At 42.3% G+C, this 19548-nt stretch overlaps 1 protein-coding gene across 5 annotated transcripts in view; it reads right to left on the bottom strand.

Moving 5' to 3' along the window:
• The window catches only part of LOC138588200 (stromal membrane-associated protein 1-like), a 136893-nt gene that overhangs the window by 94064 nt on the left and 23281 nt on the right, over window positions 1–19548 (bottom strand). For all 5 annotated transcript variants that reach the window (XM_069658134.1, XM_069658137.1, XM_069658136.1 and 2 more), the window contains exon 4: window positions 13273–13348. In XM_069658134.1, coding sequence (XP_069514235.1) covers window positions 13273–13348 — 76 coding nt within the window. The remainder of the gene's footprint in view (window positions 1–13272; window positions 13349–19548) is intronic.

The raw sequence follows: 19548 nt of genomic DNA, 5'->3' as shown, positions 1-19548 counted from the left end.
GCCTCTGCCAGATGACGTGTTTTACGCAGTCTGGTGGAGGTTTTCCAGGGCCCATTGGAGAAGCGGATAGCGTCCTCCAATGCCTTAGAGATAGGGTAAGGAGCTCGGAGATCCAGGGGGAGCTCGGAGAGGAGCCGCTTCTCCTTCGCGTCGAAAGGAGCCAGTTGAGGTGGTTCGGGCATCTGGTTAGGATGCCTCCTGGGCGCCTCCCTTTGGAGGTTCTCCGGGCACGTCCAACTGGGAGGAGACCCCAGGGCAGACCCAGAGCTCGCTGAAGGGATTACATATCCCGTCTGGCCTGGGAACGCCTCGGAATCCCCCAGGAGGAACTGGAAAATGTTGCTGGGGAGAGGGACACCTGATGGATGGATGGATGGATGTATGGATGGATGGATGGATGGATGGATGGCGTCCTCCAAAGGCACAGAGTGATATTGCATTTGTTTCCTACCACAATGGCATTAGCTCCCCATGATAGCATGACAGGACTGCGGTTAAATATCGGTGAACTGGCCCTTGGAGATATACCTACTTTTAACTATGCGTTCGCCTGTGCATAATGGCTGCCCGGCATTTTTGGAGCGTTGGCTGTGCACGTCCTCAAAATGTATCGCTACACGGTCACAAGATGCAGTATGCACATGAACAGTTGGGGCAGTGTAGAGGCAGAGGGGAGGTGACAGGGTCAACAGCAGCAGGGACACTAATGGCAGAAAGTTCTGAAGACGAGCTGATAGAAGTCCACAATTATCAACATCTGTACGATGTGTCATTGCCACTGCACAGAGACAAACATGCCTGTCAGAACAGCTGGAGACAGATAAGTTCTGTTTTAGAAGTCGTCTGTCCACCGGTCATCAGTCGCCTGAGCTGGCTACAGGATTTTGTTAGTCACTGGGTCACTGAGAATTCAGAATCAATCAGGTATTTCTCCTTTTCGTCTTTATAATCTTTGAGGTAACTTTTGTTCCTGTTGTATATTAATTGTGGTATAAATGCATGTCTCAAAGATGCTGTATAAATAAACCTACCTTACTTTGCCTTATTGTACACTACACTACACTAGTGCACTATACTATAGTATATACTATACTACACTATACACTAATAGTGTACTACACTTGTACACTATTTATCAAGATGTTTTAGCATTTCTCTTTTTTGTTTTAGTAGATACATGTTGATTCGTGTTCTCTACAGATGTTGGACAGCTTATTTTTGAACAGTTTGTCCCTGCTTCAAGTCTTTATGCTAGGCTAAGCTCACTGCTAACCTACTCGAATGAGAGTCGTATTATTCCTCTCTTCAATACCGACCAAGAACACAAATCACCACTTGTCTCAACATTTGTAACCATTACTTTAGGTCATAAATTACCCTCCATTTAGCATGTTTTGATCTCTAACAGCTCCTGAAGAAAATATCCAGCTCTTAACCTTCTAGCTGCTCCACTACATTCCTCAGCTAGATGCTAACTTTACCAAAAAACAAAGAGCTAAAAGGGGCTAAAAAGCTTCATAAACCGGAGAGCAATTGCAGAATTCAGTTATACATCTCTGAAGGTTTGTCACTGAGAGATCATTCCACAATTAACAATTATTCATATAAAATACTTTGATTTCTACAGCCTTTAAAGTTCCCTTGTGTTAGGTGTAAAGCAACCAGGTTGGAGAAACAGGAGCGAGGTACAGAAAGGAGAAGGTAAATCCTAATATATTTGCAAGCACGCTATATATTCACTGAAATGTTCAGGAGACTCAAGAGCTCAAGTCAATACAGTGAAAAGTCTGGCTTATGCTTTCTATAGCATGAACAACACACATGAAATCAGTCCATTAAGCACATGAACAAACCCTCTATACAGTAATTACTACCATTTTCAGTCCGTCCTCAAGATCAATACCAATCCTGCTGACAAAGATCTCATCAACTGCTTCACCACAGAACTTCTTCAATCTTTCCTGCCTGTAATGAGACACGTTAGTTATCAGATTTAAATAAACACTTGTGATGCTACCTCGCTCGCGTCTCCATCAGTTCCTTGTTTGTTCGTTGCCATCTGGCTGTTTGCTGCCTTCCACATGCACCACAGCGTCAGCTCCCTCCCTCAAGCTTTGAGCTTTGTCTCCCCACACAGCAGCTACACAGATTGATTATTCAGAAACCAGGGAAAGTTATCAGGTTATTAAACACACAACGTTTGTGTTTTACAGTTTATCATGTATCAGAATCTAACAGTGTGAAGGAAATAGAACAACTTCATGGCTACACTAGGGCAAAGTAAAACTAAGGCTGCACAATTATTCGAATATTAATCCTGATCACGAACTTTGTCTTCCCACGCTTAAATAAACATGGTTGACGGTGATATTGACGTTTAAAATGCTTGGCCCGTAGAAAGCTCCCAGGGGGCAATGGAGAGGTTTGGGCTTCACTTTTGGGGGAGCTGGCATGTCATGTGATGAGCGCCTACCTTGCAGCGGCAGTTTAGAGCAGAGGAGTGAACAACAGAGACGGTCGGGAGAAACTAAAGTCAAATGTCTGGAACAGAAGACGAAGAGCTGGTCGCCTGAAACGGCTCGTCATCACTTGTTTGGAGGTAAGTGATGTTAAGCAAGAAGAAATAATCAGCAAAGAGTGCATGAGACCTGCGTCTGTGCCGCAAAGCAGCACGACTAACTTGTTCATGCAGCTGAAAAAACAGCAGAAAGTGCAGCATGAGGAGTGTATGAAGGCCAAGGGGAAGAACGAGCTGCTCCGTCCTTGTCCATCGTCAAGTCAGACATCCAGAACAGCTGTACAGCTCAACACCCTATCCATCCAACTCCCAAAGACAGACGGAAATTACCCATGATGCACCACATTCAGGTAGAACCTGATGCTAAATTTGTACAAAAATGAAATGTAGCACAAAATGGAATTAAAAGCGTCGCTTTGTCTATTTAAATGAAATCTCAGATCCAATCGCGTTTAGTCTGACAACGATAGCCTCTGGGGACACCTGCGAACATGTCAGGCGTGTAGCCAGCTGTTAGCAATAAACGACTTCCAGTCAAGACTTCCTTTTCTGCGTGCTGCGTTGTTGACAGAAAAAGAAACAGATTTTCTTTTGCTTGACTTTAATTAACGGCTCTTAAGTTTGCCGAAATAACAACATCATGATGCAGATTAGCAACAAGTCAACATGAAGCTTTGTCAGGTCTGTCCTCAAGAGGAGAAGAAAACTACTTTAAAATGAGAAGTTTGTTGGATCCATCATTTCTGATGCATTCGAGGAAGCCGGGAAATCTAAATGCTGAACGGTGTTCGTGACACTGCGTCAAGGGAATTTGTCTCAAGTTTAATTTTAGATCTAGAACAGATTGTTAGCTGAACTTCTCCACACGGACTGTTTTTCCTGCATACACCGCAGCCTGCTGACACGTGATTGGTCAATATTACTCGGACTACAAGCGTACTACAAACAAAAAACAGGACTATTGCCATCCCTAAAATCCACGTCCCTGCCAACAGATTCTACATTTCTATGTAGAATCCATAATCGTGCAACCCTAGGCAAAACTACCATTTCTAAAGCTCAGTTGTAGTTGTATGTTATGTGGAGATATAACTATAAATAAATCCTGCGAAGAGAGAAACAGAAGGTCAGAGGTTTTGACAACTTGTAAACAAGCTGACAGCTTCACCAGATAAGCCAACCACTTGGTTTTATCTGGTACTTCTAAACTGTGAGTGTCAACCACTGACTGGATATAAAGACGCACAACATATCCACCTCCTCTCGTTCAACAGAAGTGAAGCCAAAATATGTCTGTCATATTGCTCTGCTGACGTTTTTTGTATCTTTGCAGTATCGGCTGGTGGAGCCGCAGTATTGACATCCCGCCCCTTCCTCTACCCAAAACACACCTTTACCTTTCGGCCTTGCCGTGTTGGAGCCCTCAGGTGTCCTTGCCGTGTTGGAGCCGTCAGGTGGGCTCAGTCTGCAGCAGAACAGCTTCCTGTGTCGGTCTGAAGCAGATATTCACGCTTATGGAAAGTTCAATGACTGTAGTGTTAGTGTTAGTTACGTCTCCTCTCACCGTTCCTCCTCTACTCTGCTACTCGGGAACAGAACGCTGCAGGAGCCCCATTTGTCAACAGAGCTGTCAATCATGAGGTTTTTATAGCATCAAATAACTAATTAAAAGTAAACTTGTCAGAAAAATGAACACTTGGACATGGATGACACCAATAAATCCAATTCTTCATGGAAACAAAATTCCCTGTATGTGTGGTTCATCCACGTCGTTGTCACTGTCTATGTCTGATAAAACAGCCCTGCACACGCTGCTGCATCAGTTTTTATCAGACGCTTAAATGAGGGGAGCTAATCTCTAATGGGACTGTATGAGAGTCTCATTTTGGACTGCTGATAAAGGACGCTAAGCACTCTTTTGCATCTAAGCGTTAAAACCGTCCTGAGAAAAATGAATTTGCAGAAAGAGGTGCTATCATTAAAATCCTCCTTTGCTCTCTAAAACAACCTCAGGGCTGAAACTAACACCGACTCTGTCTTTCTCAGGACAGAACAGAGGAGCGTTTTCTCTGTTTTTCATCTTTCTCCATTTCCGTCCTCCTCCCTCCCTCCTCAGCTGTTAAGGCATCAAACGACTGCGTGCTCCTGTTGCCTGTGGTAGTGAAAGGAGTGCAGCAGAGATGTGAATTCAGAGTATTTTCTATCCCTCTACTCATTATGTTGAGGTCTTTTTTTTTTTCCCTCCTCAAAACTTCCGACTTTGATGCTGCCGGAGATGTCGACACAGCACTAAACAGGCACAGATGGGCTGATGATGAAGATAAAGAGAAACGAGGCTGGAGGGTCGGAGGGAGGAGGGAAAGGACGAGGGGCAGAATGATAAAGAAGGGAGAGATAACAAGAGGAGCAGCGCGAGCCGGGTGAACGAGGATGAACAGAGGTTGAATAGATATTAGGACGTGGAGATAGATGTGTCTGGCTATCTGCTCCGGCAACTACTGATAGTGAGACAGAGAGATGGTGAACATCTTAACTGAAAGTTGTCCGCTGGGCCGACCTTTCGCAGCTCCTTCTGTAGCCTCACAGAGGACACCTGCTGAGGTGAAGTGGAATAGTTATACAGAGACTAATAAAAGAAGAGTTATGGCGGCCGAGGGACGCTTCAGGTGTTTAAGCTGTAAAATAACTCTGCAGTGCTCTGAAAGAATACTGAGCCACGGTCAACTGAATGACCTTCTGTGACATTGTTGAGGTAGAAATCACAATCTGCTTACAAAGTCATATGCATTTATTATAGATGACTTAAAAAGATTTAAAGAAGATTTAAAGTGGTAATTTTGAAGATCTCAGTTTCATTTTGGCGGCACCTATGGTGGTAATGCCAGGATCACATTGCCCAGATATCCAGACAGTGCTGCATGTGTGACGTCCACGGTTGGCTCCGGTTGTAACTCTTGATATTCCTGGCTGATGAACGCTTTCCTTTTTTGTTTGCTTCATCTGAGCGTCGAGTTTGTTTCTTCTTCTTTGGATTTTCACTTCTTGTTGAAGTTGTATCTGTAGTCATCGATCTTTTCTCTGTTTGTTCAGCCATAGTAGATTACTGTTTACTCGCAACACTCGCAGAGAGCGGAAAAGCAGCCGCTTAGCTCCGCCTACCCTCTCTGGCAGACCAACCACTGCTGGCTGATGGAAAACGCGTCACTAACTGGGCGCCGCTTGTGATTTTTTCCACGAATGTCGCCACAGACACCCAGTCTGTGATACTGCAAAAGTAAAGGCTTTCATCAGTGGGCCATAGACCCAATCACCATTGTGTTACCTCATTCGGCAATAGATAATGACTTAACAGACATTTATTTAAATGAAAATCTTCATCTACTTTAACAAAAGGGCCAGAGAGAAAAGCTACACTTGATGAATAAGCAACATGCACAATAACATTACAGCTAACAGTCTGAATCTCATTTAAGTTCAGCAAAAAAAGTCTACAACCATGCTTGCACCTCTGTGCGGCTATATCATGGCACAATAGTGCAAAACGCTAAATGCTAACACAAGAATGCTAACATTACTATACTGAAAATGCTAACTAGAGATTGAGTTATATGTTAGTTTGCCAATAGTATTTTCCAATTAGACATATAATTCAGAAAATGACGATTTGGATTACTTAGAAATTACATCATTACGTAATTTATCTACAAACAACAGCCCAATTTGTGGTAGTCGGCTGAAGCAATCTACTGGAGCAACGTCAAAACGTTTTGAACCTATAAGTCATTTCGACCAGCGTTCATTTCGTTAACAAAAATGATGACGATAAAAGTTCGTCAACAAGCTTTTTCCTATGACGAAGACGAGACGCTGACGAGCTAAAAATAGATCTTACGAAACATATTTCCTATGTTTTGTTTTCGTTAACGAGACGAGACAAAAATGTGGTGGATTGTCAGACAGTCAAAAGACATGATATTTTCCCCCACTGCACGTCAAATCAGCTAAAATACAAACAATGCATACTGTAACTGGTTGAACTAGTTGAGGGGCGTGCAGATCCCCCTGAATCCGACAGGTGATGATGTCCCGAAGCGGCAGCTTGACACAACATGACGGCATCCACGCAAAACAGGGGGCTGTAGGCTGAAGTTCAACATACCCAGGCTTTCTTTAGGTAAGCTGGCTCAACAAAGCCTCAAGCACCAGTTAGAGATAACAGGTGTCATGAAGGTGAACATTCACTGCAGGCTTTCTGCTTCAGGCTCTGTGTGCGCTCCACAGACTATATAAAAAGTTGCCCGACGTGACAGCTCCCTAAAAGTGAAGCCAAACCCTCTCTATCGCCCCCTGCTGACTGGCTGCAGTATAGGTCATAAGCCCCGCCTCCTCCATGTTAACAGATGGGACAAGTTTACCTTTAATTAGTTATTTGATGCTATATAAAAAAAGGGGCGTGGCCTCACGATTGACCACTCTGTTGACAAATCCGGCTCTTGCTGCCGATCTCTATTGGATTAGCAGTGTAGAGGAGGACCAGCGAGAGGAGACATAACTAAAACAATCACTGCAGTCATTGAAGTTTCCATATCTGTGACTGTTAACCTCAGACCAACACAGGAAGCTGTTCTGCTGATGAACACGCCGGCGTGCAGGATCCTTGCTGTTTTTTTAGATAAAAATGTATCTAAATGTGTGCTTTGGTTAGCAGAAGTGGCTACGGAGGCTCCACCCGCCAGTCTCTACTGCGCAGCTCTGGCTCGGTTGACTAAAACTGGACTAAAACTATAAAGAGTAAAAAGGTTTGAAATACAGGAGTTGCCTTTAAGCAGAATGACAATTGTTAACAGTATTGTTTTTAAACATTAAATGACTTTATTACACAAAAGTTGAATCTGTGCTGGTCAATGTGCCACAATTTAACCATTATCTCTTCAGTTCTATTCATACTGACAGTGAAATCTGTGTTCTTCTGTTTAACATTAAACAATAGTGACCTTAACCAACTCTCCCTGTAGCCCTGCTGCCGTCCACTGACGACAGAATAGGATCTGTCAGAGGAAGGCAGAAGTTAAATAGGCTGCCAGAGCAGGCTGCAGGAACACACAGAACATGGGCGAGCACTGTGGACACAGCAGACAGGACATCCCTGTGACTAACTCAGGCGAATAAGGTTGAAAACAAAGTCCTCCTCCGGGGTGACTGGGCTGCTCGCGTGTGACATTTTTAGGCCAATCACTGGGTCATCACAGAGGCTTAGCGAGATACACTCTGATGTCTCGCTGATTCCACTAACATTGAAATAATGTGTGTTCCATGTACTGATACGCACACATACACACACACACACACACACCTCTACTAATTCACTCATGGCAGAACAATGAGCTCATGCTGCAGTGGATGCACTCATGTACTCCACTGCGAACAAAATACTGCAAGACGTCCATGACAAAGAGCACTGTTCCTCCTCGCTGGGCTCACAGACGCAGACACAGATAAGAGTCCAGCTCTCACAGTCATATGCACCAGAAGGTGCACTCTGTGTCCATATGACATTTTGAATACATAGTAGATTCTAAAATATTGATGTTTTTGCAGAATTGTTTTGGAATTCAAATCTGGACCATGATTAAAAGAGGACTGGGTATTTTTTGAAACATTTTCATACCAGCACAGATGAAACACCTGGGTACTGATGCTAAAAAAAACCACACTTTTCAAATCATATCTGGAAACTATGACCGTGTTTTCATCATAACATGTTCTCAGATTTAACTGCTGAAGTAAGAAATATTTATCCCTCTCTTTACAAATTAAAAGTTGTATAAACAAATAAATGAACAGTTCAAAACACTGTTAGTAAGGATGCACCAATACCGATGTCAGGATCAGGTATCGGGCGGTATCAGAGCTTAAGTAAATGAAAACTACGACGAGTACCGCACCCGAATACCACTTTACCACTTGACATTATCCTCCCGTTAGTTAAGCAGGTGGGCGGAGAAGGAGCAGGTTACACAAAAGTAAAATGTGTGGCAGTGCCATGTTCGTTTGTTCAGTCAAACAAAGTTGAGTGTTAAAATGATGCAACAGCTGCATTTGCATCATTGTGTTGATTTACTTTGTTACAGTCAGAAAAAGAAACATGCTTTTAAAGGCATTATGCAAACTGTGATGATATTATTAAGTACTCATATAGGTACTCAGTATCAGCAAGTACCCAAATGTAAGTACTTCTACTTGGTCTGAAAAAAAGTGGTATTGGTGCATCCCTAACTGTTGGGTTCGCTGTTACAACATTAATTATGGTCATACCAACTTTATCTAACACAAATGAGGCGACGCCTGTGAGCTGGCTGATGCTGATTTCACCATTGACATGCATCACTCCCACAGTCACCTGACAAACACTTCACCCCAATGTGTCGTCTATTTAAGCTGCAAGATGCCGGCTCTCTCCCTCTGCCTCTGTCATTGCCACCGCTGCCCTCCACCAGTACTATACTCACACTTTCAGCATCACCACCACCCCAGCATCCACCTGCAGGCTCCAGCTGGAGGGGTTTAAGATATCATCTCATCACTCCTCAAATGTCTGCATGTTAAATAAATCTGCGAGAAGTGATGAGGTCGGAGCCTAGACGCTAAAAACAAGCTATGTTCTGCTGCTGCAGTAAACATTTCAAACTATCACAAACACGAGATGTCTGACCGAAATATATCACAGATTTTGTGGTGTAAATGTCATCCCTGAGTCTCGTTCAAAATCGTCAGTTCTGAAATGTAGACTGCAGACCTGAAGATTTTTTAGAAGATCCACCGGTATATTCTCGTCGTATTCCGGATTCTGTTCCGCTCTGAGCCATTGCCTGCAGCGATCAATGTTCCTGTCTGGAAAACGGTAGTATTTCACTCCAGCGTCTCTCGCTGGGCCGTTCCTTTCAGACGGGGGGGCGCAATGCATGCTGGGTGTTGTAGGAATGTAGAATGGGTGAAACCACGAGCTGTTTGTACAACTTTCTCAAAAGCTATGGCACCAATTAAAAATATTATTGCTTCTATCGATTACAGAGAACACCAGCTTTAACAGAGGGCGAGTTTCTCCTTTAAGGATCTTTCAGCCTAATATTTAGTTTTTTGGTTTTATGGCCCACAACTTCACAGCTTTTACAACTGCCATGAAGAATTTGATCAATCAGTTTCCCCTCCTCGAGTAATCGTCTCTTTTTAATGTCAGTGTCAGTGTAATTCAGAGAGTATCTCGTAACCAAGCCCGACACCAGAGACCAAAATGAACAGTCAGGGCGAAACATGTGGAACGAAGTCAAATTGTTTCAAAATTAGCATTAATTAGCATTAGCATTACACATTGCATGGTTTTAATCCAGTTGCATCATCCTGCAACCATCCTGTAACAGTATTAACAGTGACCATATGCAGTTTAAATAACTGTAAAAATCTGCACAGCACACAGAAGAAAGTACAGTGTGGTGATGTAACTACAGTGAAGAGGCTGCAGAGACACAAACTGTTTCTTTTCTATAAGTGCTCAACAAAGAAATCAAACCCCCGCTCTCATCCAACACACACACACACACACACACACACACACACACACTAACATAATAGAAAGTATAGCTCAGGGTTTCTGCAGCCGCCCTCTCCTCTCCTTTCTCCATCTGCATGAAACTGCTTAAAGTGATAATGAGTTGTTTTTAATAATTAATTTGCATATAAAAGCCAAGCCGTCTGTGTGGGTGGCAGAAACAGATCCTAGATCACAGTCTGGCTGCTGGCAACGCTTCAGAGAAAGACAGAGAAAACAGACAGAGAGGCAGGAGGCGAGAGGAGAAGAGAAAAGACAAAATGACAAACAGAAGGAAGGAGAGGACGAGAGGAAAGAAAGGAGAGACAATGAGAGGAAGAAACAGAGATGAATTAAAGATGTGCAGCAGAACGACTGCTGAACAAGACACTCTGCATTAATGGACATATGTGGCGTTTAAGAATGATTTCATTCCCCTGAAAGGTTTTTTACTGTTCACTTTGTTTGTTTGTGTTTCACTTCCTTTCAGTTTCAGCACTCTTTGCTGATCACTCCCCCTAAACCTGAAATACCTCCAAACAAGCAATGACTAGCTGTTTCAGGGGACCAGCTCTTCACCCTCTGTTCCCGACATTTGACTTCTGTTTCTCCTGACCGTCTCTGTTGTTTACTCTTCACCTCTAAACTGCCGCTGCAAGGTAGGTGCTCATCACAACAACATCAACAGAGTTTTCTACGGGCGTTTTCCAAATTGAAAGAATACATCAGGAAATGTCCGACCAAAATCATTTACAGAAGGGACATAACATCAGAGGACGTCTGTCTCGCTCTGATTCTCTGCAGAGCATGAGATTGTCAGAAGACCCTTCTCGCGTCGGGGAGACTGTCAACCAATCAGTCACGGACAGCGTTGTTCTCTTGGAGAGATTAAATAAATAAATAAATAAACCAGTAAACAGTAAACATTCAAATTCCCCTGCAGGTGTTGACGTGAGGTCACAGTGACCTTGATCTTTGATTGTGAAAATATAATCAGTTCATCCTTCAGTCCAAGTGTCCATTTGTGACGTTTGAAGATATTCCATCCCTGACATATCACATTTACAAGACTGGTATGTAAATGTCACACTATCTCCCTGTTTGCTGGGGGGGGGGGGTTGTGTTTGTGAGTGCCACAAGAGAGGACAGACCATTGTCCGTGACCGTTTTCATGTTTCAAATGAAATGTCAACAGGAGCGCTGAGGTGTGGGCGTGTCGGAGCTCGGAGAACGAGCTAGCGGGGTGAAGAGAGGCACCGGGCGGGGAGTCATCAACAGGTGGACCCTTTTAATTATCCTTTAGCCTGGCAGCCAAATGCTTAACATCAAAGGCCCTGCTCACATTTGTGTGACATGAGAAATCAATAAAGATGCGATTTTTAAGAGATACAGCAGAGAAATATTAAATCAGACAGGAATAAAAGGAGAGGTCTCCCCGTATCCACATGATCGTTGCCATGGATACGGGGAGAGTGGGCAGTGCTTAAGGTGGCCCAGGACTACCTCACACTAACAGGCGTATGTGGATAAATGTGTCCCAGACCACCTCCGTATGTGGCCTGAGTGATCGGATTTGAATGCGCCTTTAATCCGTCCTGGGAGCGTTCACACCTGTAGTTAAGGCTGTCCACTTGTGATCCGATCATGAAAACCACATGCTGATACCAGGTCTGATCGGGGTCAAAGACTCGGGCAACAGAATCCTGGAAGCCCCAGACGAGACGAGTCGTAACATCATTAATAGCCATAAATGTGGTTTTCAATTAAACTCTGATTTCACATTGAGAAAGTTGATCTGAGGGGAATTAAATGTTAGAACTTCATAATTCCTTTATTATTAAACATTTTTGTGAACTTTTGTAAAAACTAACACATGAATTCTTGAGAATTCTTGAACATCTTTCCTCTGACCACCAACCAGTTCATACATGAATCCAAGTGTAAGTCTGGGCCTCATTTGAAAATATTTTAGAAACATCCTGAAAAGATCCTGAAATATTGTATTAAAAAGAAACGGGCGGAGGATGGAAGGACGCAGATGCACACAAATCTTTCAGGCCGAAACGCCCTCGACAAAAAGACTGACATCAGCTGGAATTGTTCAAATTTACGTCCATTCAAACAGCCGACGCTTGAGAAAAACTCTGATTAAGGTTTGTGGAAAACACAGGAGGTGAATGTGAACACACACAATCGCACACACTGCTTCACTTACATGGTGTTTAGCACTCTTTGAATAACTCGCAGTATAGAAGCATCCCACGCTCTGAAACACTCTAAACACACCTCACACAGATTCTCTCTCTGGAAACAAGACAAGGAGATGTTAACCCACCCACCCACATACACCCTGACACACAAACATGACACAGACATCTCTACCTCCTGATAAAGACAGGAGTGTCAGGAGATAGCCGCACGTTTGAAAGGTTATTCTCTTACTGTGTGAGCCAGCTCGTGGTATCAGATCTAAAAACACTGTCGTTTGGGCTGAAAAGGATTTCACTTTCTTTCCACACATTTAAGCTTAGAGAGAGTCAGCAGTGTGATGGATTAAAGAGCAAACAGGTCAGCGACTGTAAAAATACAAACTTTACACACTTGATGAGTCAAAAAAAAAAAGATACTAGAAGCCAAGCATGAGGCCTTGGCACAGAGAAGAGCTGGAACTCATTCAAATGTCTTGTGTAAGGAAAAGATGCCAAATATGATAAGTAGCACATAAAATGTTAACACAACAGCAGCCAAAACCATGCACACACTCTCTGATGCATTTTAGCATTCAGTTTCACTTTCTTGCCAAACAGACAAGAGACAGGGATTCATTTATATTTGATCATTAAGATGAAGTTTCCTGAAATAAAAGCTTGTGTTTGCAGACGTTGCTTCTGTTTGTTGATGGTAAGAAAAACACTTTAAACAAGAAAGAAGACACGAGTGAGCTGAAGGGCCAGAAAAGCTGTCGTTTTGCATTTAAGTTGGTTTACGTCTTTAGCAGACACTGGCATCAAACAGCCTCTCATCAAACTCATGCAACAAACAGCAACTGATGCACAAGTTCATGAAATGGCCTCCAACCATGGCAGCTCTGTACACAGTAGTAACAGTAACGTGCACTGACAGGCCAAAGCTCAGAATGAGACACACAAGAAGTGATGTTTGTACTCACTGGAGCTGCAGCCAAGGCCTCCACGTCGTAGTACTTTTTCCTCTCGTACTTGTCACGGATGAAGACCTCCACTGCTCTGAAGATTAGGATTAAGGATGGAAACACTGAACAAAAATAGCACAGACACTTCCAGACTAAAATATTGACACACTGTAGGTCTCAGGAAAAGTGGAAGAAAACATTGGCTTTCCTTTGCTGTCCTGTCCTTTAAAGGTGTTACAAACCACAGGTGTTATACACACAGGTTGTGTTTAGGATGTGGCCAACTTTAATTCCTGGACAAAGTTGGAAATAAAGGTGGAGAGACATTGTGTAAGATTGTTGGTCGTTTGTTTTAAAGTCTAACTATTTTTAGATTTTAGATGAAAGAGCTTAAGGGGTTGTGCACTGATGTAGACACTAGAAAATGTGAGTGGATGGATGGCTGGAGCGGCCTTTACCTAATCATTGTACTTTAAATAGAAAGAGTTAAGTAGAACAAGACAGTGGCTATTATGTAAGGGACAGCCATTTGTCATTATATATTTTCATTACCAACAAATATTCAAAATACAAATGCATCTTTAAAAAAATGTTCATTTGCAGAACTATCTGAACCACCAAGGTTACCGATGTGTGCATGTGCCCAGCTGCAGCAGAGGCGCAATCAGTGTTTGCACTATAAATACAATATTGTGATCTCAACCAACTAAAATATAACCAAGATCTTGAACAGGTCATGAATATATTTTATCTGTAAAAGTGATTTGCAACGATATGTGGAGGTACTGTTCCTGCTGACAGTGACAGCAGGTGAACAGACTTTGTCTTTTAGTTTGGAGGACTTCAAGAAAATGTATGCTGCGTTCACAACTACAGCCAAAGTAAACCTGTCTAAAAGAGGGTTTTAAGCTCCCTTACAGTCTTCAAATAATAATATATTCTGAGGAAAAACTCGATTAAACTCAATTAAATTTGCCTGAAAAAAGGCAAATTAGTGAGAATATTCTGGCCCACGGTTTTGCATTTTTTCATCATTCCGTAAAGCAGTCGTGTCGTCTCCTTCAGAACGAGTTGTGCCGTCAGATCTTGAATAAAATGTAGAACTGTAATTAAAACCAAATTTATTTAAAGTAGTTTTCTATATTTTCTGTCCGTAATGCCGGTTTGTTTACTGTTAGTAGGCGTCATGAGTGCGAAGGGTAACTTTCATGTGTGATGGTAACCCCTGGGGCAAACGGGCAGCATAGAAATGTTTTTGCAGCAGAGGGTCGCTCAGTCTTTCTCCTCTATGAAGTCTGCTACTTGTGTGCAGAGAAAACAGGCTAATCACCTGTGTGAGCAGCAGTGCCAACAGGGCAGAGCACCATAGAGAAACAGGTGAATCAAGAGGGAGGGGGCCGTGAACCACAACCTACTTTTTTGGGGGGTAGCGTCTCAAAAAGGTTCCTATAACACTATTTTCCTAGTTTTTGTTTCTTGCAAATTTAAGACTTTATAATCTCATAATTTGACATTTTTTCCTGGCAAATTTAGGACTTTAATCCTGGACATTCTGAGTTTTTTTCTCGGAATATTACTCTTCCTCCTCCGGCTCTAACTGCCTAAATGTTTTTGTTTGTTTGTGTTATTGTTAGACAGACTTTACCAAAGCAATCCCAAAAAGCTGTTTATGTATTTATTGACACCCCAGAATATGTCAAAACAGTGCCCGTGTTTAAAAAAACATTTGGGTTTATTCCCTGAAAGCACCCTGACTTTCTGCTAGAATCAAATCAGATAATTATTTCAGTAAATACCATAAATACACTGGTTTCATCATAACAGAAATGATGAATGGCTATGGTTTGTATATTAGACTTCCCACTATTGTCAAAAAACCTAAGACGTGCAAATTCGCACACACACACACACACACACACAACCTCTCAACGCTCCCAAACCCACGACAACCAGGCACAAGAGCAGCTCTAATCCCAACTCTCTTATCTCCCTCTTTCAGCAGCGATGCTTCTGTCGGATCGAGTAATAGACCTCAAAAGATTGAAAAATGACGACCACCCGCACGAGCGGAGCTACGAGATGAGCTGGAAGAGGCAGGCTGCTGGAGCTGCATCTCAAACACACCACTTATTAGTGTTGACGAGCGGCAGCAGAGCAGGAGGATGCTACACTAGATATCTGGCAGATTGAAACAGATACATGACATGGTGGTTATGTAGATGAAGACGGATGATACAAAGAAGGACATGCAAAACAAACCACATAGAGCAGAGAGGCTGATTTACTGTGTGGGCCAAGAGCTGACCTTTGACATGTCTGTTCCAGTCAGCGCTGTCATGTTCTGACGAGAAGGATATCAGACAGTTGAACTGACGTCATATTTAATACATGACATCATACCATCAACAAGATTTCCTTAAGAGTTCCTACATATTTTCAAAATTAATTTAAGTTCAGAATCAGTTCGGCTGTGCTTGACGTCTCCTGTTGGAATGAACGTATGAGGCAAATATAAGTTAAATATAAGTAAAGTAATGAACAACTTCTTCAGTTACAGTTTTGCAAGCTTGCCCATAAAGTGACAAGACAGTCAAACTCTAGCCGTAAAGAATGACATCACACATACAATATTCTGTGATGCAGGACATAAGGCTAAAACTATCATTCAGGGAGTCCTCAGTTGGCCGATGTAATATATTGCACAGGGCCTCCAATGTTCAATAAGTTTACCAGTGATCAAACGTATCGTCACTGCAGGATATAATTAGTGGTTTGAATGATGGATTTGTAAGCATCTATATACCTAGGAGAACTCTCAGATAGGAGTTGTAGCTATGCCGTAAGCTTTCCCACAGCTGCACCCTCTAAAGTAGCTACACTGGAGCTACAGCAGCCACTGAATAACCACAGGAAACACAAACGTCGAGCTGCTTGTGTTTTTGATGCCAGGGAAGAGTGTTCAAAGTGAAGAGCACACGAAGGAAGCTGAAGAAAACCTCAGGTATTATCTTCTTTTCACATCTAGCGAAGACATCTCCACTGCAAACCTCCTCACCACAGCATCACCACTTCTGTCAGACTGAATGACGGAATGAAAACGTGTGAAGTCTCTTAAACCACTTATAAGAAAAGACTGAAGAGAACTTCTACAGCAGTGACTCTGTGGTTCCTCTGAATCACACATTAGAGGGACGAATGTAAACACATCCATCTGGTGTTGCAGTGGTGATATCCATCAGAGTAAGCTGACGTGACACTATAAATCATGAAGCTGCAGGACTGCTGTCATCCCCCTTACGTCAAAGAATGCACTTCAGTAGAAAGATTTTCACAGTGTAAGATATCAACATATATTTGAGCAATTCCTCATTATAAAAAATGGTGGTACCACTGTCTGTTAGCCACAACACACTTTCCAAATCCACAACCTGTTTAAGTGGTGACACAGGGTTGTCACTATACCAGAATTTCAAACTTCAATATAAAAAAACGATACTCGTTAACTGTTTCGTTACCACGGCAACAAACATAGAAGTCTTGGAACAAAAAATGAGGTAATTTTCTTGTCTTTAATTTCAAACCTTCACATGGTGCTGGTACAGAAAAAGTCACTTAACACAGACCAGCTCATCTGACTGTTAATAGCAATGTGTGAGCTGGTGTCTGTGTCTGCACAGGATCTGCCCTTCGTCTGGGTTTCTATTCTTCTTATTGTTCTGCTGTGTTTGGGACGTTTCTGGACGTCCATCGCTGGGCAGTGGTCTGGAGCTCAGCCAACAGTCCGCAGGTCGGGACTCAATGAAAATGTAGCACCAAGGTGACAGCCGCTGTCTGCCTGCTCCGCTCTCTGTCTGTCTGCAACAGACACTGTCTAAACTTTTGCATCTTTATGAGACGCGAAAGGGGCAAAATGTTCATGCTCCAGGTGTGTCGGAGGGCGGAGCAGGCAGTAACACAGTCGAATTCGACCTATAAAAACTAAACCCTGTACCTTCCTGCGGGGTTGTACGGAGGTGTAGGCGTGTTAGTTTGTTGTTTAGAGTGTAACCGTCTTATTTCTCTGTTTCACTGCTTTATTTACATTAACGGCGCTCACTCTCTTCACTTCCTGTCTATGTCACTCGACCACAGCTGCTGGATCTGTTCGTTTAAAGCTTTGATACCTTTCAGTACTAACAAATGTAAAAATAATGGAGGTTGTATCATTTTAAAACATGTGGTTTAAGGTTGTAGCGTTTTAAAACATGTGGTTTAAGGTTGTAGCGTTTTAAAACATGTGGTATCATGGCAGCATGCTGAGCAACGTGCTCAGCATGCTGCCAACATGCTGACAACAACGGATGGATCATATACAAGAAGGTTTAAAAACTCTCTTTACCCTTTAAACACCATATTAGTCAAACCCAACTCTTCAACTGCAAATACACCAAGACAACATTGACATTGAAGTCCACAGTGATACAAAGCTTCCTAAGTACACACTCTAATGTAGGAGATGAAAACAAAATGGCAAATATGTCCTTGGACTCAAACTCCATTTTGTCATTTGCATACATAAGCACAGTAAACAGCGGGGCCAAAGTGGTGTGTGTCCGTAAACACAGAAGCACACATGAAAAGATCTCACACACATTCAGGCGGTAGCTCCACTAATCCTGGCTCTGTTATCTGCTGTTTTCAGCCAGCGGCGCTGCTGTCACAACGACTAATGGACTTCAAAAGAGTGAAGTATGATGACCACCCGCACAAATGGGCCTGCCAGATACAAGATAGGGTATTAGAGGAGCATTTCAAACAGGCAAGGAATTTTTTCAGTCTGCTGGTGGAAATATGAACATATGCTGCTGTGTTTACCACACAGCTGTCCTGTCTTGTGTGGTGGAAAAGGGCAAACTCTGAGGTGTTGTTACATTGTTGTACACAGACACTACTCGAGGTGTCCTGGTTAAATGTGTGGAGCTGACGTAGAGCCTGTCACTTCTGATTTGGTGCTGGAAACTGTTCTAGATGCACCGAGGAAGCTGGAGTTTGATCGGGACTATGAGTGAGCTACTTAGCTGTTATCATTTCTGTCTTTAAACACAAAAAATGCCAACAGCTGAAATTATATTGAGCGGGCATAAACTGATCAGTATTATGACACTGTTGCAAATCTGTTTTCCACTTGTTCACTTTATGTTTTATGTATATACCTATTAAGTGCAGGTAAATTTCACCAATAAATCCCTCATTGCTTGTTATCCCCACATACAAGTTCTCCTGCCCGTGGAGCCATCACAGCGCTGACATGTAAAAGAATGCTGTGCTTGACTTTAGCCACAGCCCCGCTCTGCTGCAAATACTCTGGTTTAAATAAATATGCTAAACACCCTGTCAGCCATATATATGTAAAAAAAATGTCAGTTTTTGGATGCCATTTATGGTGTCTGTTTGTAGCGAGTTTGCAACACTAGCAAAGGCTAATATGGGATCTAAAAATAGTATAAATAAGACATATTAGTATTAATGCCTGAGTATCACTATTACTGTAATATTCAGTGTATAAGTATAAGTGCACACTTTTTATACCATTAAATTCTATCTAAAAAGTGGGCTGCGTCCTAAGGGACCAATATACCAGTAAGAAATAACTTACAAACACAAAATTAAATCGCTGTAGAAAAGTTTTTCCTGTGCAATGTACATTCTGGATTTTATGGTAAATGTGTATGTCTTTAAGTAAAGCCTGTAAGCTGTGCAGAATTATTTATAGCATTAATAGTGTGAGCGGGAACAACCCTAAGCAACTGCATTGCTTTTTTTTAGCTGTGATTTAAACACGTCTTTTTAATATTAATGTATCAACAACCAAATCTAACTGGATTTTGCAGCAGAACTTGTTTCATTAAGAAAGAAAGATTATGCTGCTTTCTATAAGCTTCTCTAAATGACATAAAGGCTCATTTATATGGCTGATGATTGATTTGAAAAACTTGCTTCTCTAACAGCCATATCGTACCCATATGCTGATGGAGTATAGAAATGCAACGGTGGTACTTTTAAAAGTTCTGTGAACATGAAGATGGGCTTAAAACCTTAATGAGTCAAAGAAACCCAAATGCATCAAACAGCTGAATTGCAGGGAATTAAACCAGCAAAATACAGAGTACATGTTAGGTGTGGCAAGTAAAATTATATATCAGTGTGATGCTCTGACAATATCTCATGGAAGATTTTTAGTACGGGCTTTGGTGAAGCTTTTCTGCAGGCCTGTGGGGGAACAAAGCACCTTACTTACATATATATGGGTGACAA

The sequence above is a fragment of the Semicossyphus pulcher genome, unplaced genomic scaffold (assembly GCF_022749685.1).
Source record: "Semicossyphus pulcher isolate SPU_LCO1_2020_fin unplaced genomic scaffold, fSemPul1.0.p SCAF_12, whole genome shotgun sequence".
Lineage (NCBI taxonomy): Eukaryota > Metazoa > Chordata > Actinopteri > Labriformes > Labridae > Semicossyphus > Semicossyphus pulcher.
Note: the sequence above shows the minus strand (reverse complement) of the source record. Positions and strands in the feature narration are given on the sequence as shown.